This window comes from Nomascus leucogenys, chromosome 6 (genome assembly GCF_006542625.1).
Source record: "Nomascus leucogenys isolate Asia chromosome 6, Asia_NLE_v1, whole genome shotgun sequence".
NCBI classification, from domain to species: Eukaryota; Metazoa; Chordata; class Mammalia; order Primates; family Hylobatidae; genus Nomascus; species Nomascus leucogenys.
In genome coordinates this window covers 58,377,903-58,403,916 of record NC_044386.1, presented here as the reverse complement: position 1 = coordinate 58,403,916, position 26,014 = coordinate 58,377,903, and the positions used below count along the sequence as shown (strand labels likewise).

Sequence of the window (26,014 nt, the reverse complement as noted above, 5' to 3'; positions counted from 1 at the left end):
ACTAGAACAGCAATTAAGACTTATCTACTCCTAGAATATAAAAGTAAAATTAGTTCAACCTACTGTGATTGTACTCAACACAAAGCATGATACTGATTTTCTTAAACAATTCATTTTGATCACACTAGAGATCAGAATATTTCGAGAGAAATGAGGAAGCAAAGAAAAGAACCCAACACAGAGAACCTACTACACAAGAAGGGTGGTAGGAGACAGAAGCCAACATTCACACAAATACTGACCTGGGTATTTTAAAAAAAGATAATTAAAGAAAAAGGTAGAAAGCAAGGAGAATAAAGGAAATGATGGGCAAGGAAAGTAATACAGTGAGAGCTGATTATAAAAATGATGGAAAATGGTGCAGGCAAAGATAAGGTAAGGAGATTGGAGGTTAGGAGCATTGACAGTGAACAAGAGGGCCAGTAACTAATGGGGTAGAAAGTTTTTCTGAAAGAAGGACACATATCTCTCTTGGAAATTTAACTGAAGTATTTTTTTTGATCTACCAAATGACCTTCCTTCTTTTCTCAGTCACTCTCCTGATACATGTGCTACCATGTGAGATATGCTCCTATTTTGGATACAGTTCCAATTTGGGTTCTTTTGATACTAATTGTGACTTTATGCCTGCTAGCAAAATCCCCACCCCCCACCCCCAATTTAAAACAGATGAGACACCAGCTGTGGGGAAAGTAAATAAAATGAATGATAGTTATAGTGGAGCAAGCAGAAATTCCAACTGCCTATGGCTGTTGATCTTATCCCCACTTCTTAAGTGTGTAACTTAGGAATCTCCTATACTTTTGCCACTCCTTTAATCAGTGCTGATCGAACTAAAAGCTTAGCAAGTAATTGTAATTTTAAAATTTCAAATTGTTAATAACCCAACAACAACATTTTACCCCCATAGTACCTCTGGAGCAAGGGCCTTACAGTATCCCAGTATTCCTGGAAGAGCAGGAACAAATTTGTAGGTAAAGATAGATAGCTACAGAGTGCACTGTACTCTCCTTCTGCAGAATCTGCAAGAGAATAAAAATACATTTAATAAGCACATTATTCTTACCTGGTCAATCTGGTGTTACAGTTTCTTCACTGTTTATGCTCATTTCTACACTCTCCTTGTAGAGGGTATATTGCTTATTATATAAAACCATGGGTGGCAGGCTGGGCGCGGTGGTTCATGCCTGTAATCCCAGCACTTTGGGAGGCCGAAGTGGGTGGATCACCTGAGGTTGGGAGTTCAAGACCAGCCTGACCAACATGGAGAAACCCCATCTCTACAAAAAATACAAAATTAGCCGGGCGTGGTGGCACATGCCTGTAATCCCAGCTACCAGGGAGGCTGAGGCAGGAGAATTGCTTGAACCCGGGAGGTGGAGGTTGCGGTGAGCTGAGATTGCGCCATTGCACTCCAGCCTGGGCAACAAGAGCAAAACTCCATCTCAAAAAACAAACAAACAAACAAAAAAACTGCATGGGTGGCAAGTAAGTCACAGTGATTTTTTTAAAACATAAATTGTATTGAGTCACTCTCCTGATCAGATGGCTCTAATGTGTAACCACACTTAGTATAAAATATAAGGTCCCTATTGTGGCCCAAAGGCCCTGTGTGAGCTGCCCCTGGTTGCCTCTTAGACCTCATCTCCTGTTACCCTCCCCTTAGGCTTCAGCCATACTCATCTCTTTGCAATTCTGTGACTACGTCAAACAAAGCCTTGACATTTATAACTTCTTCTACCTAGGAATATTCTTCCTTCAACTGTCTGTCCAACTCAACCCCATCTATGCAGCTGTTTGCTCAATGTCTCCTCACAGAGAAGCATTCTATGAAAACTATCTCGGAGAGTTCCCCACTCTGGCCCCAATACCCTCCATTCCTGAACTGCTTCATTCTGCCTTGCAACATTTATCAGCATTTGACATTACATTATATTTCTCTATTTGTTTATAATTGGATTCCTTCCAATAAAAAGGACTTTATTTCACTCACAACTGTACTGTAGCACCTATGAGATAAATACATGACTTTTTTGTGTGTGAGCAAACAACAGATCTGTGCTGGCAATTACTTGGAAAGTGGACTCCTATTTTATACAAGACCATGAAAAACCTAGATCAGATAAACTCTACTGAACTGAGTTCAAGATAAAGAAGCTGATAGCCAGTAACGGTAACCTGGTCTGCTTATTCTCAAAGGACACAAGGAAGAATCTCTGAGCAATTTTGATGACTCTTCCAAAATCATAAATATTCTGATTTTTACCCATACAAAGCCACAGGAAGGCTTCCCTACTTTGGTCTAGATTTAGAGGCAAGTAAATGAGAAGATGATCCTATTGCTTAAATATACATGGCCTAGGTTGGTTCTAGTAGGCCTTTCCTGGCAGCACTTTCATTCTTTTAATGTAGTTGTATATACTTTTATTTTATTTTATTTTATTTATTTTATTTTATTTTATTTTTTGAGACAGAGCCTTGCTCTGTCACCCAGGCTGGAGTGCAGTGGCGCAATCTCGGCTCACTGCAACCTCTGCCTCCTGGGTTCAAGTGATTCTCTCGCCTCAGCCTCCCGAGGAGCTGGGATTACAGGCATAGGCCACCATGCCCAGCTAATTTTTTTGCATTTTTAGTAGAGATGGGGTTTCACCATGTTGGCCTGGCTGGTCTCGAACTCCTGACCTCAAGTGATCCATCTGCCTCGGCCTCCCAAAATGTTGGGATTATAGGCGTGAGCCACCACACCTGGCCTATATGTCCAAAATTTAAATAACAGAGTATACAGTAAAGTCTTCCTCCTATCTAGCCAAACAATTCTCTTCTCTAAAGACAACCAATGTTTCTAATTTCTTGCATAGCATATCAGTTATATTCTGCATGCAGGTATTTTATAAGCTCAAGCACATAACCTATACATAGACAGGAGCTAAGAGTAGGTCTTGCAGATTAAAAAAGCTAATATACTTTTTGGCCTCACCTTTAACTTACACCAGGGCTCATGTTTGAAGGGAACACACATGAAAGAAATGGGGAGAGGAGAAGTGGTGTTGTATGCTTTAACCTTGTATTCATGAGCTTGAAGGTAAGAACAAAGAAAATCTCCCATTTTCCACTCCATGATTTCATTTTTCTACTTACTGGTATGCAGTTCCTCAGGCGGAGTTACCCCAAGTAAATAGTGGAAAAACAATGCAGCACAGCGAAGATAAGGGGTGATGCCATTCTTCAGTGAGACCCACAAATACCAGCCAGGCATACCACATCCAATGGAGCTAGGAGACAATAATTCCAGAAGAGAACAGAATACGTACCAGACTAAAGCCCTAGATTTAAACATATCCCCCTTTTCAAATACAAAGTTAAACATTTAGGTAATTTATTATCCATGCAATTTTTAAACATTTAAAACAAAATACAGTCCCAGCACTCTGGGAGGCCAAGGCAGGTGGATCACCTGAGGTCAGGAGTTCAAGACCAGCCTGGCCAACATGGCAAAACCCCAGTCTCTACTGAAAGTACAAAAATTAGCTGGGCGTGGTGGTGGGCACCTGTGATCCCAGCTACTCGGGAGGCTGAGGCGGGAGAACTGCTTGAACCCAGGAGATGGAGGCTGCAGTGAGCCGAAATTGTGCCACTGCACTTTAGCCTGGGCAACAGAGCGAGACGCTGACTCAAAAAAAAAATAAAAAAAAATTTGAGTAGCTAATAGTTTCAGTGTTTAAATCTCCTAATAATTTCCTCAAGAAAATCACAAATCTTACATCTTTTACCATGTGGATTTTTTTTTTTTTTTTTTTTTTTTTTTTTTTTTGAGACAGAGTCTCGCTGTCGCCCAGGCTGGAGTGCAGTGGCGCGATCTCGGCTCACTGCAGGCTCCGCCCCCCAGGGTTCACGCCATTCTCCTGCCTCAGCCTCCCGAGTAGCTGGGACTACAGGCGCCCGCCACCTCGCCTGGCTAATTGTTTTGTATTTTTAGTAGAGACGAGGTTTCACCGTGTTAGCCAGGATGGTCTCGATCTCCTGAACTCGTGATCCGCCCGCCTCGGCCTCCCAGAGTGCTGGGATTACAGGCGTGAGCCACCGCGCCCGGCCCCTACCATGTGGATTTTTAAGGCGAGGAACTACTCTTCTTTTTCCTAGGTGGTGATAAAAAACAAAAGCAAAACAAAAACAAAGAGGCAACCAAAAAATCTACTTTATAGGAACTTGACTCTTAAATAAAGTATACTCTTTATTTTTAAATTTTTATTATTATTATTTTTTGAGATGGAGTCTTGCTTTGTCACCCAGGCTGGAGTGCAGCGGCGTGATCTGGGCTCACTGCAACCTCTGCTTCCCAGGTTCAAGTGATTCTCCTGCCTCAGCCTCCCAAGTATCTGGGACTACAGGCACATGCCACCATGCCTAATTTTTTGTATTTTTAGTGGAGATGGGGGTCTCACCATGTTGGCCAGGATGGTCTCGAACTCCTGACCTCGGGTGATCCGCCCGTCTCAGTCTCCCAAAGTGCTGGGATTACAGGTCTGAGTGACCATGCTCAACTAGTTTTTTTTTTTTTTTTTTAAATAGAGACAAGGTCTCACTATCTTGCTCAGGCTGATCTCGAACTCCTGGGTTCAAGCAATCCTCCTACCTCAGTTTCCCAAAGTGCTGGGATTATAGGTATGAGCCACCGTGACTGGCCTAAAATAAAGTATATTCTTCAACATGAAAGTTAAAGGTTACTAAAGCTTCCTTTTTTTTTTTTGTTTAGATTAAAACCTTGTAAAGAAATGTGGAGAAAAAAATTTATCAATAACTAACCAAAGCAACTTGTTAGCTAAAACAAAATTAATAATTTCCTGGTTTTTATATTAAGATTGACTAATGATGTGTGTGGCAGTTAAATTATTCTGTATGATACTGTAAAGCGAATCTTATGTAAACTATGAACTTGAGTTAATCATAATGTATTAATATTGGTTCGTCAATTGTAACAAATGGTACCTCCCTAATGCAAGGTATTAATAATACGGAAACTGGTAGGGGGAGGGAGCAAATGGCGACTCTTTATACTTTCTGCTCAATTTTTCTGTAAACCTAAAATGCCTCTAAAAAACGAAATCTATTAACTTAAAAAAAAAAGAAAGACTGGTAAAGGTGACTGATGAGGGGAACTTGGCAGCAGATGTAGTTCAGCAGAGCACGCCTATTGTACTCCTACTATAACCTCTACACAAAGGTTAAATATATGTAAGATTTTAAGTATATATTATGAATATATGTATAAATTATATACGTATTATGTACTGTTACACAATATATGTCCATATTGTATGTTATGTATATATTACATGCATATTAAAATACAAATGCCAATGTATTTTCCATATTACTCATAAGAGCCTTAACCTGTAACTACATGCATGCACTGAGTGCATCAATTGTATGGATCACTGTAAAAGGAAAATCTATTTTCCATTTTCTACATTTATTTTAATTCTAAATACTCCTTTTTTAAAAAATCCAATCATCTTTTGTCTATGCTTCCAGAACAGTTTACAAAAGTACAGATGTGTTGAACTTGTTTCAGTCTCAGAAACAAGTGGGTAGCTGTTATTCCAACCTACTATCTTTTACTTCAAAGTAAAATCATCAAAATAAGTTTTCTTCACTGTAAGCCTATCCTGTAGCAAACAAAGTCATGCTAAAAGCCCTTAACAGATTTTTTTTTTTTTTTAAATAGAGAGACAGGGTCTTGTTATGTTGCCCAGTGTGGTCTCAAACTCCTGGGCTCAAGCAATCCTCCTGCCTTGGCCTCTAAAAGTGTTGGGATTACAGGCATGAACCACTGCACCTAGCTTCATAACTGATTATTATTTTACTATAATTTAAGTTCTGGAATACATGTGCAGAACGTGCAGGTTTGTTACATAGGTATACATGTGCCACGGTGGAGGTTTGCTGCACCCAGCAACCCGTCATCTATGTTAGGTATTTTTCCTAATGCTATCCCTGCCCTTTTCCCCCAGCCCCCGACAGGCCCTGGTGTGTGATGTTCCCCTCCCTGTGCCCGTATGTTCTCATTTTCAACTCCTACTTGCGAGTGAGAACATGCGGCGTTTGGCTTTCTGTTCCTGTGTTTGCTGAGAATGATGGTTTCCAGCTTCATCCATATCCCTGTAAAAGACATGAACTCATTCTTTTTTATGGCTGTATGGTATTCCATGGTGTGTATGTGCCACATTTTCTTTATCCAGTCTAACACTGATAGGCATTTGGGTTGGTTCCAAGTCTTTGCTCTTGTGAATGGTGCTGCAGTAAACATATATGTGCATGTGTCTTTATAGTAGAATGATTTATAATTCTTTGGGTATATATCTAGTAATGGGATTGCTGGGTCAAATGGTATTTCTAGTTCTAGATCCTTGAGGAATCGCCACACTGTCTTCCACAATGGTTGAACTAATTTACACTCCCAGAAACAGTGTAAAAGTGTTCCTATTTCTCCACATCCTCTCCAGCATCTGTTGTTTCCTGACTTTTTAATGATTGCCATTCTAACTGGAGTGAAATGGTATCCCATTGTGGTTTTGAGTTGCATTTCTCTAATGACCAGTGATGATGAGCTTTTTCTCATATGTTTGTTGGCCGCGTAAATGTCTTCTTTTGAAAAGTGTCTGTTCATATCCTTCGCCCACTTTCTGATAGAGTTGTTTGTTTTTATTCTTGTAAATTTGTTTAAGTTACTTGTAGATTCTGGATATTAGCCCTTTGTCAGATGGATAGATTGCAAAAATTTTTTCCTGTTCTGTAGGTTGCCTGTTCACTCTGATGATACTTTCTCTTGCTGTGCAGAGGCTCTTTTGTTTAATTATATCCCATTTGTCAATTTTGGCTTTTGTTGCAATTGCTTTTGGTGTTTTAGTCATGAAGTCTTTGCCCATGCCTATGTCCTGAATGGTCCAAAAACTCCTTAAGCTGACAAGCAACTTCAGCAAAGTCTCAGGATACAAAATCAATGTGCAAAAATCACAAACATCCCTATACACCAATAATAGACAAACCGGGAGCCAAATCATGAGCAAACTCTCATTCACAACTGCTACAAAGAGAATACCTAGGAATACAACTTACAAGGGATGTGAAGGACTTCTTCAAGGAGAACTACAAACCATTGCTCAAGGAAATAAGAGAATACACAAACAAATGGAAAAACATTCCATGTTCATAGACAGGAAGAATCAATGTCATGAAAATGTCCCTACTACTCAAAGTAATTTACAGATTCAATGCTATCCCCATCAAGCTACCACTGACTTTCTTCACAGAATTAGAAAAAACTACTTTAAATTTCATATGGAACCAAAAAAGAGCCCGCATAGCCAAGACAATCCTAAGCAAAAAGAACAAAGCTGGAGGTATCATGCTACCAGACTTCAAACTATACTACAAGGCCACAATAACCAAAACAGCACGGTACTGGTACCGAAACAGATACATAGACCAATGGAACAGAACAGAGGCCTCAGAAATAACACCACACATCTACAACCATCTGATCTTTGACAAACCTGACAAAAACAAGCAACAGGGAAAGGATTCCCTATTTAACAAATGGTGTTGGGAAAACTGTCTAGCCATATGCAGAAAACTGAAACTAGACCCCTTCCTTACACCTTATACAAAAATTAACTCAAGATGGATTAAAGATTTAAATGTAAGACCTAAAACCATAAAAACCCTAGAAGAAAACCTAGGCAGTAATCGATTATTTTTAACTGGAATTTAAATGATTCAAATGTTACACTGCCAAACAACTGAACAAGAAAATGGAATTATTACAATAGACTGAACTAATGGATTGTTACTCACCCACTTGTATATTGAGAAATTTCTGCAAAGAAAGAAGATGCGGAACGAGCCTCTTCACTGTCTTCTTGAACCTGAGCAAGGGGTAGGCCTGAAAAAGAAATTCTGCAAGATGAATTAGGTATTTGCTATTCAGTTTAAAAATTATACTTTAATTTCATTGTTCCAAGACAATAAACAATGTAGATTCATTCAACTGAGGTTCTTTCCTTTTTTTCTTTTTGAGACAGAGTTTCGCTCTTGTTGCCCAGGCTGGAGTGCAATGGTGCGATCTTGGCTCACTGCAACCTACACCTCCCGGATTCAAGCGATTCTCCTGCCTCAGCATCCCAACTAGCTGGGATTACAGGCGTGTGCCACCATGCCCAGCTAATTTTGTATTTTTAGTGTGTTTCACCATGTTGGTCAGGCTGGTCTTGAACTCCCGACCTCAAGTGATCCACCTGCCTCGGCCTTCCAAAGTGCTGGAATTACAGGCATGAGCCACCGTGCCCAGCCCCACCTGTTTTTAATTTAAGTAGTTGATGCTGAATATTAAAGTTGTTAGGTAAACTTTATCTATATATTAGCTGGAGAAACAAATAGGGCAGAATCACTAAACATGGATGTTTAATATTTACTTGCTAAACATGTAAATACTTACTTCATCATAATATGACCATGGAAATAAATTGTTATCAACCTGCTTTGGGTTCCTAGGAATCTAAGCCAGCAGACAGAAATTCAACCTCTAGAAAGGGAAGTAGGTGTCTGTCCTGCCTTCATGCTCAAGCAAAGGGTCCCATAAAGAGAACTTTGTGAGGTTATTTTCCTCCATCAACCTATCTTTAAGGAGGACCATCCTAAACCTTTCCAGCAACTGCCAACTCTCCCACTTACATTAAGACTCTGGATAAGCTACGTAAGTTCTCTGAACTTCATAATTATTGTATTAAAATTGATATAGAAATGTCTACCTTGTACTTTGCTGTGAGGTATAGTTATAGCACATTTGAGTAGTGCTCTGTTGTTTTAAAAATGCTTTTGTTCTCTTTTTCCGGCTGGAACCATGGAGGGTGTAGAAGAGAAGAAGAAGGTTCCTGCTGTGCCAGAAACCCTTAAGAAAAAGCAAAGGAATTTCGCAGAGCTGAAGATCAAGCGCCTAAGAAAGAAATTTGCCCCAAAGATGCTTCGAAAGGCAAGGAGGAAGCTTATCTATGAAAAAGCAAAGCACTATCACAAGGAATATAGGCAGATGTACAGAACTGAAATTCGAATGGCGAGGATGGCAAGAAAAGCTGGCAACTTCTATGTACCTGCAGAACCCAAACTGGCGTTTGTCATCAGAATCAGAGGTATCAATGGCGTGAGCCCAAAGGTTCGAAAGGTGTTGCAGCTTCTTCACCTTCGTCAAATCTTCAATGGAACCTTTGTGAAGCTCAACAAGGCTTCGATTAACATGCTGAGGATTGTAGAGCCATATATTGCATGGGGGTACCCCAATCTGAAGTCAGTAAATGAACTAATCTACAAGCGTGGTTATGGCAAAATCAATAAGAAGTGAATTGCTTTGACAGATAATGCTTTGATCGCTCAATCTCTTGATAAATACGGCATCATCTGCATGCAGGATCTGATTCATGAGATCTATACTGTTGGAAAATGCTTCAAAGAGGCAAATAACTTCCTGTGGCCCTTCAAATCGTCTTCTCCACGAGGTGGAATGAAGAAAAAGACCACTCATTTTGTAGAAAGTGGAGATGCTGGCAACAGGGAGGACCAGATCAACAGGCTTATTAGAAGAATGAACTAAGGTGTCTACCATGATTATTTTTCTAAGCTGGTTGGTTAATAAACAGTATCTGCTCTCAAATTGAAAAAAAAAATGCTTTTGTTTATGTATTAATTCATCTGGAAGGTCACGGATTCAAGTTGCCCTCAGTAATTATCATATCTTGAATGAATACTGCTAGTCCTTTTCATTTTCCAAATAACATCTCTTTATTCCTATACTTTTAAAAAACATATCATGAATTCATACTGATTTTTTCAATTCAAATGTAAGAGAGTTCAATAATTCTAAGGGATTCTTTATAAATTTGAGGTAAATTTTACATGCAATTAAATGCACAAATATCAAGTGCTCTATTTGATGATGAGTTTGACAAATGCATACACCCATAAAATAAGATTTTTATTTTTTAATTAATACACTTTATTTTTTAAGAGAAGTTTTAGATTCACAGCAAAATTGAGCAGAAAATACAGAGGATTCCCTCTGTCTCTATGCACACACAATATCCCCCACCTATCAACATTCGGCACCAGTGTTGTACGCTTGTTATAATCAATGAGCCCACATTGCCACATCATTATCACCCAAAGTCCACAGTTTACATTAGGATTCATTCTTGGTGTTTACATTCTATGAGTTTGGACAAATGTGTAATAATGACATGTATGCACCATTGTAGTATTTTTCAGAACAGTTTCACTGCCTTAAAAATCCTCTATGCTGGCTGGGTGCGGTGGCTCACGCCTGTAATCCCAGCACTTTGGGAGGCCGAGGCGGGCAGATCACGTCAGGAGATCGAGACCATCCTGGCTAACACGGTGAAACCCCGTCTCCACTAAAAATACAAAAAATTAGCCGGGCGAGGTGGTGGGCGCCTGTAGTCCCAGCTACTGGGGAGGCTGAGGCAGGAGAATGGCGTGAACCCTGGGGGGCGGAGCCTGCAGTGAGCCGAGATCGCACCACTGCACTTCAGCCTGGGTGAAAGAGTGAGACTCCGTCTCAAAAAAAAAAAAAAAAAAAAATCCTCTATGTTGTGCCTATTCAGCCCTCCCCCAACACCCTTACCCTGGCAATCACTAATCCTTTTACTGACTCTATAGTTTTGCCTTCTCTAGCATGTCATATAGTTGGATTCGTATAGTATACAACCTTTTCAAATTGACTTATTTTAGCTAGTAATAGGCATTTAAGTTTTGTCTATCTTTTCATCACTCGATAACTAATTTCTTTATTTTTTTTATTTTTTTGAGATGGAGTCTCGCTCTGTCACAGACTGGAGTGTAGTGGTGCAGTCCTGGCTCACTGCAACCCCCGCCTCCTGGGTTCCAGCGATTCTCCTGCCTCAGCCTCCTGAGTAGCTGGGATTACAGGTGTGCACCACCATGCCTGGCTAATTTTTGTATTTATTTAGTGGAGATGGGATTTCACCATGTTGGCCAGGCTAGTCTTGAACTCCTGACCTCAGGTGATCCACCCGTCTTGTCTTCCCAAAGTGCCGAGATTACAGGTGTGAGTCACTGTGCCCAGCCGATAACTCATTTCTTTTTAGCACTGAATAATATTTCCACTCTCTGGATATACTGTAATTTATTTATCCACTCACCTATTGAAGGATGTCTTGGTTGCTTCCAAGTTTTGGCAATTATGAATAAAGCTGCTATAAACATCCTTGTGCATAGTTTTGCGTGAACTTCAGTTTTTAATTCATTTGGGTAAATGCAAGAAGCATGACTGCTGGATCATATGGTAAGAGTATATTTAGTTTTGTGAGAAACTGTCAAACTGTCTTCCAAAGTGACTGTACCATTTTGCATCCCCATCAACAACAAATGAGAGTTCCTGTTACTCCACATACTTGCCAGCATTTGGTGGTGTCAGTGTTTTAGATTTTGGCAATTCTAATAGGTTTATAGTGGCATCTCATTGTTTTAACTTGCAATTCCCTAATGGCATATAGATGGTGAACATTATGATCACTTACCATCTGTATATCTTCTGTGGTGAGGTGTCTTTTCAAGTGCTTTGCCCACTTTATTTTTTAGAGACGGGATCTTGCTATGTTGCCCAGGGTAGTCTCAAACTCCTGGGCTCAAGCAGTCTTCCTGCCTTGGCCTCCTAAAGTGTTGGGATTACAGGCATGAGCTATTGCACCTGGCTCATTGCCCATTTTTTTGAGACGAAGTCTTGTTCCATTGCCAGGCTGGAGTGCAGTGGCATGCTATCAGCTCAGTGCAATCTATGCCTCCTGGGTTCAACTGATTCTTATCTCTCAGCTTCTTAAGTAGCTGGGACTACAGGTGTGCACATCACACCAGGCTAATTTTTGTACATTTAGTACAGACAGGTTTTCATCATGTTGGTCAGGGTGGTCTCAAACTCCTGGCTGAAGTGATCTGCCCACCTTGGCCTCCCAAAGTGCTGGGATTACAGGCATAAACCACAGCACCCAGCCTCATTGCCCATTTTAAAATTGGGTTGTTTGTTTTCTTATTGTTGAGTGTTAAGGGTTCTTTGTGTACTTTGGATAACAGTCCTTTATCAGAAGTGTTTTTTGCAATACTTTTTCCCAGACTGTGGCTTGTCTCTCATTCTCTTGACACTGTCTTTCAAGTGCATAAGTTTTTAATTTTATTATAATGAAGTCCAGCCTATCAATTATTTCTCTCACAGATTATGCCTTTGGTTTTGTATCTAAAAAGTCATCTCCATACCTAAGGTCATCTAGGTTTTCTACTACGTTATCTTGTAGGAGTTTTTTTTTTTTTTTTTTTTTTTTTTGAGATGGAGCCTCATGCTGTCTCCCAGTCTGGAGTGCAGTGGTGCAATCTCGGCTCACTGCAAGCTCCGCCTCCCAGGTTCACGCCATTCTCCTGCCTCAGCCTCCCAAGTAGCTGGGACTACAGGCACCCGCCACCACGCCCGGCTTAGTTTTTGTATTTTTAGTACAGACGGGGTTTCACTGTGTTAGCCAGGATGGTCTTGATCTCCTGACCTTGTGATCCACCCGCCTCGGCCTCCCAAAGTGCTGGGATTACAGGCGTGAGCCACCGTGCCCGGCCATCTTGTAGGAGTTTTATAGTTTTGCATTTTACATTTAGGTCTATGATCTGTTTTGAATTAATTTTTGTGAAGGGTGTAAAGTCTGTGTCTATATTCATTTTATTGGACACAGATGTCTACTTGTTCCAACACCATTTGTTGAAAAGGCTACCTTTGATCCTTCAATCAAATGTCAAAGATCAGTTGACTACATATATGTGGGTCTATATCTTGTCTTTATTACTGTAACTTTATGGTAAGTCCTAAGGTTGGGCAGTGTCAACCCTCCAACTTTCTTCTCCTCCAACACTGAGCTGGTTATTCTAGGACTTTTGTCTTTCCATATATACTTCGTTTATTTATTTATGTACTTGTTTGTTTACTTATTACTTTCTGATTGATTGACAGGGTCTCGCTCTGTTGCCTGGCCTGGACTGCAGTGGTGCAATCCCAACTCACTGCAGCCTTGACTTCCTGGGCTACAGCAATCCTTCCACATCAGCCTCCCAAATGGCTGGGACTACAGGCATGTGCCACCACGCCCAGGAAATTTTCCTATTTTTTTTTAGAGACAGAGTCTCACTATGTTGCCCAGGCTCAAACTCCTCCGAAAGGACTGGGATTACAGGCATGAGCCACTGGGCTTGGCTCACATAAACTTTAGAATCAGTTTGTTGATATCCACAATAATAACCTGCATGGATTTTCATTGGGAGGCTGGAGTGCAATGGCATGATCTCGGCTCACCGCAACCTCTGCCTCCTGGGTTCAAGCAATTCTCCTGCCTCAGCCTCCCGAGTAGCTGGGATTACAGATGCCTGCCACCACACCGGCTAATTATTGTATTTTTAGTAGAGACAGGTTTCACAATGTTGTCAGGCTGGTCTCGAACTCCTGACCTCAGCTGATCTGCCTGCCTCAGCCTCCCAAAGTGCTGGGATTACAGGTGTGAGCCACCACTCGGCCTCTATTGTCTCTTTTATAAAACACATAAGCAAAAATGTATATAAACACATATATGCATAAAATACCTTACAGAAAAATGCTATCCTATAGCCACTATTCTGTACCTTACTTTTTTAACTTATCGTGTCATGGAGATCAATTCATACCAGATCTTGCTCATTCCTTTTTAAAACTGCATAGAATTCCATTATATGGTACATCATAGGTTATTCTACGAATCCCCCATCAATGGACAGCTAAATTGTTTCTCCTTTTTTTTGATATTCCAAGTAATATCACAATAAATAATGTCGTGCTTGTATCATTTCATATTTTTGCTGGTAAAACTTCAGGATAAATTCCTAGAAATGGAGTTGGTGTAGCACAGGGTAAATGCACACGTAATTTTGCCATATTTTATTCTGACATCGCTTTAATTATGTTTGTCCTCTAAATTATATGAATCTTCAGTAGCCCTTATTGGTCACTGATACCCATGACCAGATTTTGCTTTGGGTTTTTTTCTTCTTCTTTTTTTAAGAGATGAGGTCTTGTTCTGTTGCCCAGGCTGGAGTGCCGTGGTGCAATCACAGCTCTCTGCAGCCTCAAACTCCTGGGCTCAAGTGATGCTCCTACCTCAGCATCTCAAGTAGCTGGGACTACAGGCGCACACCAGCATGCCCAGCTAATTAAAAAAAATTTTTTTTGTAGAGATGGGGTCTCACCATCTTGCGCAGGCTGGTCTCGAACTCCTGAGCTTAAGGGATCCTCTTGCCTTGGCCTCCCAAAGTACTGGGATTACAAGCATGAACCACTGCACCCAGCCCCCAGCCTTTGCTTCCTATTAAAAACCAGACTCTAAAAGAACAACTGTATCATCATTCCATAATGTTGTATTTCTAATGTATCTTCAAATGAACATTAATTCAAAAGACATTTAATGAGTGTTTACTGGGTTTAACAAGTGTTACCAGATACTTGCAGCTTTAGAGGGAAGATGTTGAAATTTCATTGTTACCTATCATCAAGAAACTTACACTGAGGACAAAGGAGCAGAGAGAGAGAGGAGAAACAGGGAAAGGAGCAGAACAACAGTAAGATATAACCACAAATAAGCATAAAACAAGATACTAATGATAAATGCTACAAGGGGAAGAAAGTACTATCATTCTAGCTGAAGGAATTAAGAATGATTTTAGGGACCTCCTTATCAAAAGGCTGAAAAAACTCATGTAGGGACAGACCTCGAGGATGGGGAATTTGAAAAAGAGGGAAAAGCAGGTCCAAGTGGTCTCCCTGCATATCTGCAGAGCAGTTAATAATTAGGTAGTTTCACCTAATTATCTTTTTCACAGCTTATTCTACCTTTCCTTGCTTAAACAGTATCCATTAAAAAACAGATGAATAATCATTCAGCAAAAAACATAACACAGAACCTAGAAATACGTTATATAATCACAAGCATAATTAATTTTGCCAGTAAAGCATGGCAAAATGTTATTCACAGTCAACACCCAGATGAAAACCTTACCTGTGTCTACTGTAAGTAGTATCTGAAGCATGTGTGCCATGGTGATCAAATGGAAGAGATAAAGGTGGTTATAGGAAGAACTAACTGAAGAAGGCTGCAGATCAACAGTGTCATCCCAATACAAGGATGGGAATGCTAACACAGCACCCACCTATGAGAGAAAATGGACATCAACATGGCTAATGATAAAAGACTAACATAAATTAATGTCATAACTAAATGTGAAGGGCACCAGATGCTACGCAGTGTTTGCGTGTGTGTTTTTTAATAAACACCGTATTTTTCTTATTTATTCAATAGAATATCTTAGAATATAATATACCATAAATGGAGGACGATGGTCACCACCAAATAGGTTATCCCTTTGCTGTGTCTATTTATTGTAGGTCTAGGTAGTGGTTCTGAACTCTGGCTCAAAGATTCAACATTACAGGAGTTCTTAAAATAATACTGACACACAGGCCCTACCCTAGTCCAATCAAATGAGAATCTCCTGGGGTAGGGCCTAGTTAATAGCATTCTTTTCAAAGTTCCCCAGGAGATTCCAAAAGACAGTCAGGGTTGATGACCACTGGGTAGAGGCCTAGATAATGAGGGATGAGGATACTGGCTAACCCTGCATCCATAAACTCCATGCTGCCAATCTCAATACTGCTTTCTCCACAGAACTTGGTTTGAAGGAATGAGATCATCACAGGAATGGAAAATCTCTGCAGAAAACTAAGGGCTGTTGCCATCCATCCATAGGTGTTTTGAGGAAGCCTCCATGGTCTGGTCCTTATCGCCAAATAATTAAGGATTTTAAGAGAGCTCACACAGTCATTGACTGTATATCATATATACAACTTAAGAAAAAGGCCAGAAGGGGAGCATAATATGAATTAGAAAAGGTTTGTCTGTACAGACACCCACTAAGGTAATCAACCAGGACAAGACCTATTACAAATTGAAGTGCTTTTTTTTTTTTTTTTAATGATTTTGATGGTCTCCATCAAATCTGTACCTATTTGTAAACAATGGACAGGAGAGACCAAACTTTATAGATTAAACACAAATAATTTTAATCTTGAACAAAGGGCATGAATTTGAATGAGGAAAATACAAGAAATTATCAACATGAGTGACTTAAACAAAATTACTGAACACTTACCAAAACATGAAACAGATCTATAGACAGAAGGCATGGTGTATCTTCTGATTTTAGGTTAGGAAGAACAACTAAAACAAACAAAAAGTTAATGTAATTCAGTCAGTAAGACAGCAGTGTAGTTAAATAAAATGCAAGCTAAAAACACCTAAACCAAACATATAACAGGGTTATAAAATACAGAAACTAATACATCACACCTTTGAGATATGGAAACCATGAGAGACAAACTGAACTGAGAAAAGCCTGCTAGAAAGCCTTGGATACAGTTTAAGGGTTAAAAGGTAAAATCTAGGTGAAAATGGCATGTAAACTAGGACAACTGAAATACAGAGATTGTTAAAGAAACATTTGTTGAATGAGTGAGAAGAGTTACTTTTATACAATGTTCCTTCTATCACTTGTTTTCTGACTTCCATTTCTAAATGTTCTGTGATATATAAAATGTGAACACAATTGGGGTTGTGGAGTGGGAAGAACATGCAAGACAGAGTAGGTGAAATGAGGATGGAGATCATCCTGAACAAAATTAGATAATGGTTTATATAGATTGGTCATCTGGAGGAAATGCAAATGGCTCAAAAGCTACCATCTTTCTAATCTGGTCCGTGCCTAAGGAAAAGCTGTATTCCAAAAGTGAGAGCAAGAGTGGCAAAGTGAAATTAAGAAGTCAGGACAAGAGGAATGGTTTTGTTTATATAAAAATGAGGGAATTATTGTAGGTCTAGATATTGGTTCCGAACTCTGGCTCAGAAGATTCAACATCACATAAATAAAGCTGTTATTTTTTAAAATGAGGGAGAAGACTCTTTTCAGACTAGGTAAATTTCTTTTCTTTTCTTTCTTTTTTTTTAGACAGTCTTGCTCTCTCACCAAGGCAGGAGTGCAGTGGCATGATGTCAGCTCACTGCAACCTCCGCCTCCCAGGTTCAAGTGATTCTTGTGTCTCAGCCTCCTGAGTAGCTGGGATTGCAGGCACGCACCACCACGCCCGGCTTTTTTTTTTTTTTTTCGAGACGGAGTCTCGCTTTATTGCCAGGCTGGAGTGCAGTGGTACAGTCTTGGCTCACTGGTATCTCCGCCTCCCGGGTTCAAGCGATTCTCCTGCCTCAGCTTCCCAAGTAGCTGGGACCACAGGCGCATGCCACCACGCCCAGCTAATTTTTGTATTTTTAGTAGAGATGGGGTTTCACCATGTTGGCCAGGATGGTCTCGATCTCTTGACCTCGAGATCCACCTGCCTTGGCCTCCCAAAATGCTGGGATTACAGGCATGAGCCACCACGCCCGACCAATTTTTTCTATTTTTTCTATTTTTTTTTTTTTTTTTTTTTTTTTTAGTTAAGAGATGGGGTTTCACAATGTTGACCAGGCTGGAACTTCAGGTGATCCACCTGCCTCGGCCTCCCAAATTGCTAGGATTACAAGCGTGAGTCACCATGCCTGGCCATGTAACTAGATCAATTTCTTAACCTCAAATCCCGAGATTCTAAACAAAAAGCATAAAGGTTAAGATCAGGGGCTTTGAAGTCGGATTAAAATGGCTTCCAGTATTGGCTGTGACTACTGGTCATAGGCAAGTGACAGGCGACTTAACTTCTCTAAGTTTACATGCAGTATATACAAGTTTGTTGGGAGGTTCATTAACATATTAATTTATTATTTATGTATTTTATTTTGAGATGGAGTCTCACTCTGTCCCCCAGGCTGGAGCACAGTAGCGCAATCTTGGCTCACCACAACCTCCGCCTCCTGGGTTCAAGCAATCCTCCTGCCTCAGCCTCCCAAGTAGCTCAAATTACAGGCACCTGCCACAATGCCCAGCTAATTTTTTTATTTTTTATTTTTAGTAGAGATGGGGTTTCGCCACGTTGGCCAGGCTGGTCTTGAACTCCTGGCCTCAAGAGGTCCGCCTGCCTCGGCTTCTCAAAGTGCTGGGATTACAGGTGTGAGCCACCACTCCAGGCCAACATATGAATTGAAAGCACTTATCCAAGCTTGGCATATGTAACCACTCAATAAATATTATTAATATTGGCTACATAAAACAAACTAAAGTGATCATAGGGCTCTGACATTAACTAGCTATGTGACTTCGACAAGTCATTTGCTGTTTCCAGGTCCCATTTCCTCAAATTATCTTTTAGTAATACTTCTGATATTTCAGTTAGCATGTCTATGATACTACCTATCTTATTTTTTTCTCAATGTTACAGCTTACTCAAAATATTTAAATAATTCCTGATCCCTCGTCCTAATTTCCATCATCTTTTCAGCCAAAAGAATACTCTTTGTGTCATCAAATTTTTCTTACAAGCAGTTTAAAAATGATTTTTCTTTTCCTGATTGCTAAAAATATTTAAAGTTCTTTTGAAATCAAAAGTCAATTTTGGTATACATATTTTCATTTTATCTATGGGTTAAGCCAACTCTTTATGCACAATTAAACACCTCGGCAAAGTTTACATGATAGAGTAGGAAAATCATGGGCTTTATGGTCAGGCCTGGGTTTAAATATTAGTTCTACTTCTTATTGGTTTTATTACCACAGGCAAGTCATGTAACTTCCCTGTGCCTCAGTTTTCTCGTAAATCAGGAGAATAATTTCCTTGAAGGATGGTGACTAGAAATTAGATTTTATTAAAAAACTCTAGTACAAGGCATAGCACATGGCAGTGAGCACTGTATGTCCTATCTATCTATCTATCTATCCATCCATCCATCCATTTAGAGACAAAGTCTCTCTCCGTTGCATCCATCCATCCATCCATCCATCCACCCATCCATTCATCCATCCATCCATCCATCCATTTAGAGACAAAGTCTCTCTCTGTTGCCCAGGCTGGAGTGCAGTAGTATGATCATGGCTTACTGCAACCTTGACCTCCTGGGTGCAAGTGATACTCCTGACTCAGCCTCCTGAGTAGCCAGTACTACAGGTGTGCACCACCACACCCGGCTAAGTTTTTTGTAGAGACGGGGTTTCACCATGTTGCCCAGGCTGGTCTCGAACTGCTGAGCTCAAGTGATCTGCTCACCTTGGCTTCCTAAAGTTCTGGGATTACAGGTGTAAGCCATTGCACCTGGCCTGTCCTATTGCTACTGCAGAAATCAACATATTAAAACAATACTCATCACTTTACATAGAAAATAGCTCCTATTCTAGACTTCCTTATTTCTCTCAATTTTTCTGCTATTCATTTTAGTTCAAAACCTTGCCCCTGACCCAGCCCACTCCAATGTCTTGCCTAATTCCTGTTATCACATTCAGATGCATATGTTACCTCTAATTTTTCCCTCCTTCAATCCAATCTATTCAATATCAAATTAAGCTCAGAATACTATTGTCCAAAACGTTTCAAAAAATTCCGATTACCTAAAGAATAAAGTTCAAACTTATGGCTGGGGCATTTAAGCCACTGTAATTTTATTAAAAAAAAAAAACTTCATGCTTGTCTATCTATAGATGCCACTACTCCTATCAAACCTATCTACTTGAACACATCACACACTTTCCTACCTCCTCAATCTTTGTTCAAATGTGCCCTGTGTCTTTTGGAATGCAGCTTCTGTTCCTCTCAATTTATCTATTATGTGTACTCCCTTCAAGGCTCAATTCAAATCCTACCCTGTTAGAGGAGATAACAGCAGAATCCCAAAGTGATTTCTTCCTTGTCTCAATTTTTTTTTTCTTTTTTGAGATGGAGTCTCGCTCTGTCGCCCAGGCTGGAGTGCAGTGTCGCGATCTCAGCTCACGACATTGGGTTCACGCCATTCTCCTGCCTCAGCCTCCTGAGTAGCTGGGACTACAGGCGCCCGCCACCACGCCTGGCTAATTTTTTGTATTTTTTAGTAGAGACAGGGTTTCATCGTGTTAGCCAGGATGGTCTCGATCTCCTGACCTCATGATCTGCCGCACCCGGCCACTTGTCTCAATTTTTTAAGCATGTATTAGTGAAGCACATATCTGGCATTTGGCTATTTTATGTTTGTTTTTATAGAGGTTCTGCTTCTTTAATTCGATCATAAGCATTAAAATGGCAAGGAACATATCTGATAGCCCTAACATCTTACAAATAAAAATGCTCCTCTAATAAATGTTCATATGAAAAACTTTCATATATAGGCATAATGCTACATGACATAAATTCCTCCAGTATTGCTAATTAGAGATTATATACCATCATTTTAGTCTCTACCATCTGTGATAATGTTAGTCTCCTTGTTTGGTGCTTTTTTTGAGACAAGGTCTCACTATACTGCCTACACTGGTGTCAAACTCCTGGGCTTAAGGGATGCTCCCCCTCAGGCTCCTGAGAAGCTGAGATTATAAGTGTGTGCCACTATGCTGGGCAATAAGCTGTTTTAAACATTGTAAATCTCATAATGTGTAACAAGTGCAAAAGCAGTGAAACTATTTGGAAGAATTAGTAAATATCTAAATTATGACTGAAATGAAACAGATACCAAAAAATTAAAAAACAAAAACAAAATAGTGATATGCAAATAGGATAAACTGTTCAACAGAAAGAGGTCCTAAAAAGAGGCACATGTGACATATGGAAGGTTCTGGGCCTGTGCAACTGACCAAGAAGGGAAAAAAGTAAGTGAAAGAAGGGAAAACTTCTAAGTGTGTGACTAGGGGAACAGCATCAACATTAGATTTCTATTAGCATGAAGCCAATTCAGGAGACACCTGGAAGTTAATTTGAAAATATAAAAGCTAAGCATGGCAGAAGTTCTAACAAAACTTGGATGGTAGCTTTGGGAGGAGTTGTGGAATCTCCACATCAACAGGATGAGCAGAAAGCTGCTCAGGAAGAGCTCCCCTAAGAAGCTTGTGGGGATTGACAAGGAAAAACACTATTGGTTTCAATCGATTTTCAAGGTAAAGAAGTAGGTCTATTTTGCTGAAAAAAAAATGTCTGCTAGTTCAGCTACAAGAAAATTATGACTGGCTTTAAAGCTTAAAAAATCTGAATAACTCTTATTTGGTAGAAATATATCTGGGAAGTACACACTGAAACTACCCTACTCATGATATTTGGGACTTATGAACAAACAGATTTACAAACAACTCTCTTTAAGGCTGGTCTGTTTGGGTGCAGAGGAGCTTATAGTAGACTTCAAATGCCCAGATGGAAATGCAGATTACCAAAAGGAAAGCAAAATCACTCTAATGCTGTGTAATGACTTATCCTTCATTTTATTTCTATACTAATTGAGATCACCATATGAGCTCTTAGTAAATTTCTAACTTGTTAAAATCTGAGAAGATTGCTGTTATAGCCAGCCTGTTAAAGAAATGGGCATGGAACTGAGTTCTGAGATTACTGAATGTAGCATTTCCATTATTTCATAAGAATTTGACCCACAAACAAAATTAAACATTTTAAAATGATCTATCCACATCATTGCTCCCTTTTCTAACTGGATTGGGGATACATGGATGTTAGTGGTTGTAGACATTGGTTCAATAACCTAGGCAGACAGAAGAAACATAAGTTGAAAATATTTGGAAAATATAGATTTTAAAAATAAGGTCATGAAGGCCGGGAGTGGTGGCTCACACCTGTAATCCCAGCACTTTGGGAGGTGGAGGCAGGCGAATCACCAGAGGTCACGAATTCAACACCAGCCTGGCCAACATGGTGAAACTCCATCTCTGCTAAAAAAAAAAAAAAAAAAAAAAAAAATATATATATATATATAAAAATTGGCTGGGCGTGGTTGTGGGTGCCTGTAATTCCAGCTACTCAGAGGGCTGAGAAAGGAGAATCACTTGAACACGTGAGGTGCAGGTTGCAGTGAGCTGAGATCGCGCCATTGCTCTCCAGCCTCAGCAACAAGAGCGAAACTCCCTCTTAATAATAATAATAATCATCATCATCATCACAAGTTTTACACAGGCAGCTATGTGTTTATCTGTTTTTTGCATGGCTTCTGTAGGTGGTAAAATTTCATTAGTGAGTGCTCAAAATTAGTGCAGTGTGTGTTGTTTCCTAATGAAATATACTGCCAGAAATGCAATAGAAAAAGACATATAAATAATATAATACATAATAATAGTTCAGAGAAGACTCTACCTGATAGAAGACGAACCAGATGTCTCTGTATCAGGACCTGAGGACAGGTAATCCTCTGTGCAACTGCAAACTGCATTAATGCTTTCAGACCATTATGCTAGATTGTAAGAGAGAAGGAAGATAAAAAGATGAGGAAAGATGAGAGACCTAAGTCATCCACTTAAGAGTTGGTAAAAACCAATTCTAGTTTGTTGGAATTAGCGGCAGACTCATTACATACCTTATATCATTGCAAATAAATTACAATATTCTTAATACCTGTACAAGGTTTTATGGCCTTGCTAAATTTCTAACAGATTTTCTCATAAAAAAGTGGTATTAAAGCTATAATTATTTTAATTTTCATGTAAAAAGTATTTTCCCCAGAGCTGAGCACACTGTGGACCACAAGTCTTCTAGTCTTCTGTGCCAGCTGTCGGAAAAATAAGAGGGAAATGGCAAGGAAGGAATGGCAACCTCAATTACCCCTTTTGTCTTCACAGGGCTACTCTGCATATTTCTTTAGTACTGTTTTCCAGGGATCACTATGTTAAGAGGTTTAGGCCCGGGGCAGGAGTAGAGTCCTACAGTAGTGTCAGTATCTGCCCATCAAGGAGTCATGTCTTAATTTTATTTTTGAATTCAGTATGATGATTCATCCAGAGCTAAGCCAGCATTAATACTCAATGTTATACAATGGTGTAAAATTAGCGAGAAGGAAAAATATAGGAAACACCAGGATTTTGAAGTGTAACAAAGGGAGAAAAAGTAGTCATCACATGAAATCTCTGTATGAATTACACTTAACCTCTGAGATTGAGTAAGCTCTGTAAAGTGCACATGCTATTCAGTTTCCTATAAGACTGACGCAGCTCCTTTTTTCCCCACTATAGAATTTGGCTAATTTTTACAGAAAAGGAATAAAGATTTTTTTTTTTTTTTAATAATAAACTGTGGGCGGGGTGGAAAAAGGCATGCCATGAGTTACATGTACCTTGTTGGAATATACATACCTGCCTATTTTGAAGTGCTCCAAACAGAGGTTTTCCTTCATCTCCCAATAGATTTTCTCAAAGAATAAAAAAAAATAAAAATAATAAATCCTGAATAGTGCTATAATTACTGTACTTTTTATCAAATGTTCTTTAATTATATTTTTGATGAGATGATTTGCATTTTTCCCCTTCAAAGTCTTGTGTTTTAAGTCTATGCCAAAATTTTCCAATTTTTGAGTGAGAGAATATTAGAGAATCAAATGTATACCATTTACAAATTACTAGCATAAAAAATAAAGTCCCTGCAGCAATCTTATAAGAATGCTTGGGAAAAACAAAGCAGCCTGGATTGTTTCTTCTCATTTCAGCATCTTTTTTATGCAAAAAATTCTAAAATAAGTAATTTATATATGTAATTATAACCTATTTTGTTTAAAAATAATATATAAGGCAGATACAAATAACTTCATTGCTCTTTTGGGTACAATTTTTTTTTTTTTTTTGAGACAGAGTTTCGCTCTTGTTGCTCAAGCTGGAGTGCAATGGCGCAATCTCGGCTCACTGTAACCTCCAACTCCCGGGCTCAAGTGATTCTCCTGCCTCAGCTTCCTGAGTAGCTAGGATTACAGGCATGCACCACTACGCCGGCTAAGTTTTTGTATTTTTAGTAGAAACAGGGTTTCAGCTTGTTAGCCAGGCTGGTCTCGCACTTCTGACCTTAGGTGACCCGCCCGCCTCAGCCTCCCCAAGTGCTGGGATTACAGGCCTGAGCCACTGCACCCGACCTCGGGTACAATTTTGAAAGAATTAGAAAAGATCAATAGGAAAAAAAGAAAATGAGACCGGGTGCAGTGGTTCATGCCTGTAATCCCTGGACTTTGGGTGGCTGAGGCAGGAGGACTGCTTGAGCTCAGAAGTTCAAGACCAGCCTGGACAACATGGTGAAACCCTGTCTCTACAAAAAATACAAAAATTAGCTGGGCGTGGTGGCGCACGCCTGTGGTCCCAACTGCTCAGGAGGCTGAGGTGGGAGGATCACCTGAGCCTGGGGAGGCTCAGGCTGCAGTGAGCCATAACTGCACCACTGCACTCCAGCCTGGACAACAAAGTGAGACCCTGTCTCAAAAAAAAAAAAGAGAGAAAGAAAAAGAGAAAATTAAAATACCAAAACCACAGATTTGTGTTTTGTTGTCCATGGTATTTATTCCTAAATTACTCTTATTTTCACTGATCTTTAGCAGCAGATATGAGTGTGGAAGCATTTTTTTCATCTTTGCATAAACAGTAATTCAAAGGACGCTTTGTTTTGATTCCTCAACTATTACCCTATGCCAATGCATTCTGTACATGTCTCTCCATCTTCACAGGGATTGAGATAAGTTAGTTGCTTATGTACTAAGAATAAAGTAGAGCATTATGCCTGCTTGATAGAAAAAGCACAATAGTGAACACAATATGATATCAATCAAATGGAATCCAATTACTAGATTATAGAACCACATATGAAAAGATTCAGCTCTATCAGCAGTGAATTTCTTATCTCCTTTATAACGGACTGTGCCCCCTTTTTAATGTTCAAGATCTAAATATAAATTCTTGATTTCCTAATGCTTATCTCCCCCAAAATAGTAAAGTGTGAAATAGCTTCACTGAAAGTCTGAAGAGACTTAGCATGTCATGACTCCAAAAGAATGTTTTATATTTCTTATTGATTTGTTCAGATTCTATTTTATATAAACCTCACATTTCCTATATCCCATTTGAGTCAATCATAGCAAATATAAACTGATGTATTATCCTATACCCATGATTTAAGTCTAACAGGTTTGGAAGTGACTTTTTTTTCCCCCAAGCACATCCACCCACGGTGGCTTTATTCAGTCACGTCCCCACCCCCACAGCTCCCTCCACCAGGCAGACAGGTGGGAGGCCACGCCACGGCAGCACCCAGGGACCATGGGCCAGCAAAGAGTCCCGGCCAGAGGGCACCAACCCCAGAAAGACACGGTCCCCAACCGGAGCTTCCCTGGGCTGCCTCGGCCCGAGCCGACCCTGAGGATCTGTGCTTTGACTCTGACAGGGAGCAGCAGGAAGCTGCCAGCCCACTGCCCCCCTGGGTATCCTTGGAAGGTACATGGTGGAGTGGTGACCCCAGCTCCTGAGCGGCACTTCCTCAGCTCCCATGCCCCTGCATGGTGCTGGGCTCGGCCCAAGATGTCCAACTGCAGTCTGGCTCTGACAAGGATGGTCACAGCCTAGCCACAGGGACGACTTTGCCCATCAGTCCCCCTGGGTCAGCAACTGGATTCCGGCAGGGGCAGAGCCAGGATGGGCCCTCTCTATGGGCTTAAGATCAATGTAGGCGGGGGCTCACTGGGCCAAGGCCAATGAACCCACTCGTAGGAGCCCTCTGAGGGCACCGGTAGGAGGTCTGCTCAGGGCAGGTGCCCGTGGCCTGGAACCTGCCTTTGCCAAGGCACTGAAAGTGACTCTTAAACTCTATTAAGAAACTAATGATAGTATGTAGGAAGGCTTTGGGAAAAAATGTGGCTTCAAGGCCGGGTGTGGTGGCAGCACGCCTATAATCCCAGCACTTTGGGAGGCCAAGGCAGGAGGATCACGAGGTCAAGAGAGCGAGACCATCCTGGCCAACATGGTGAAACTCCAT

At 40.3% G+C, this 26,014-nt stretch overlaps 1 protein-coding gene and 1 pseudogene across 3 annotated transcripts in view; one reads left to right on the top strand and one right to left on the bottom strand.

The window, feature by feature from the left end:
- The window catches only part of UBR1 (ubiquitin protein ligase E3 component n-recognin 1), a 154,627-nt gene that overhangs the window by 18,139 nt on the left and 110,474 nt on the right, over nt 1-26,014 (bottom strand). For both annotated transcript variants that reach the window (XM_003266785.3, XM_030814218.1), the window contains exons 36-42: nt 23,365-23,420; nt 22,373-22,469; nt 16,291-16,358; nt 15,141-15,291; nt 7,855-7,942; nt 3,139-3,272; nt 914-1,022 (exon numbers count right to left, since the gene is read on the bottom strand). In XM_003266785.3, coding sequence (XP_003266833.1) covers nt 914-1,022; nt 3,139-3,272; nt 7,855-7,942; nt 15,141-15,291; nt 16,291-16,358; nt 22,373-22,469; nt 23,365-23,420 — 703 coding nt within the window. The remainder of the gene's footprint in view (nt 1-913; nt 1,023-3,138; nt 3,273-7,854; nt 7,943-15,140; nt 15,292-16,290; nt 16,359-22,372; nt 22,470-23,364; nt 23,421-26,014) is intronic.
- Nucleotides 8,293-10,340, top strand: LOC100601397 (annotated as a pseudogene). The gene has a single exon (XR_121845.4). The product of XR_121845.4 is annotated as a 60S ribosomal protein L7 pseudogene (transcript).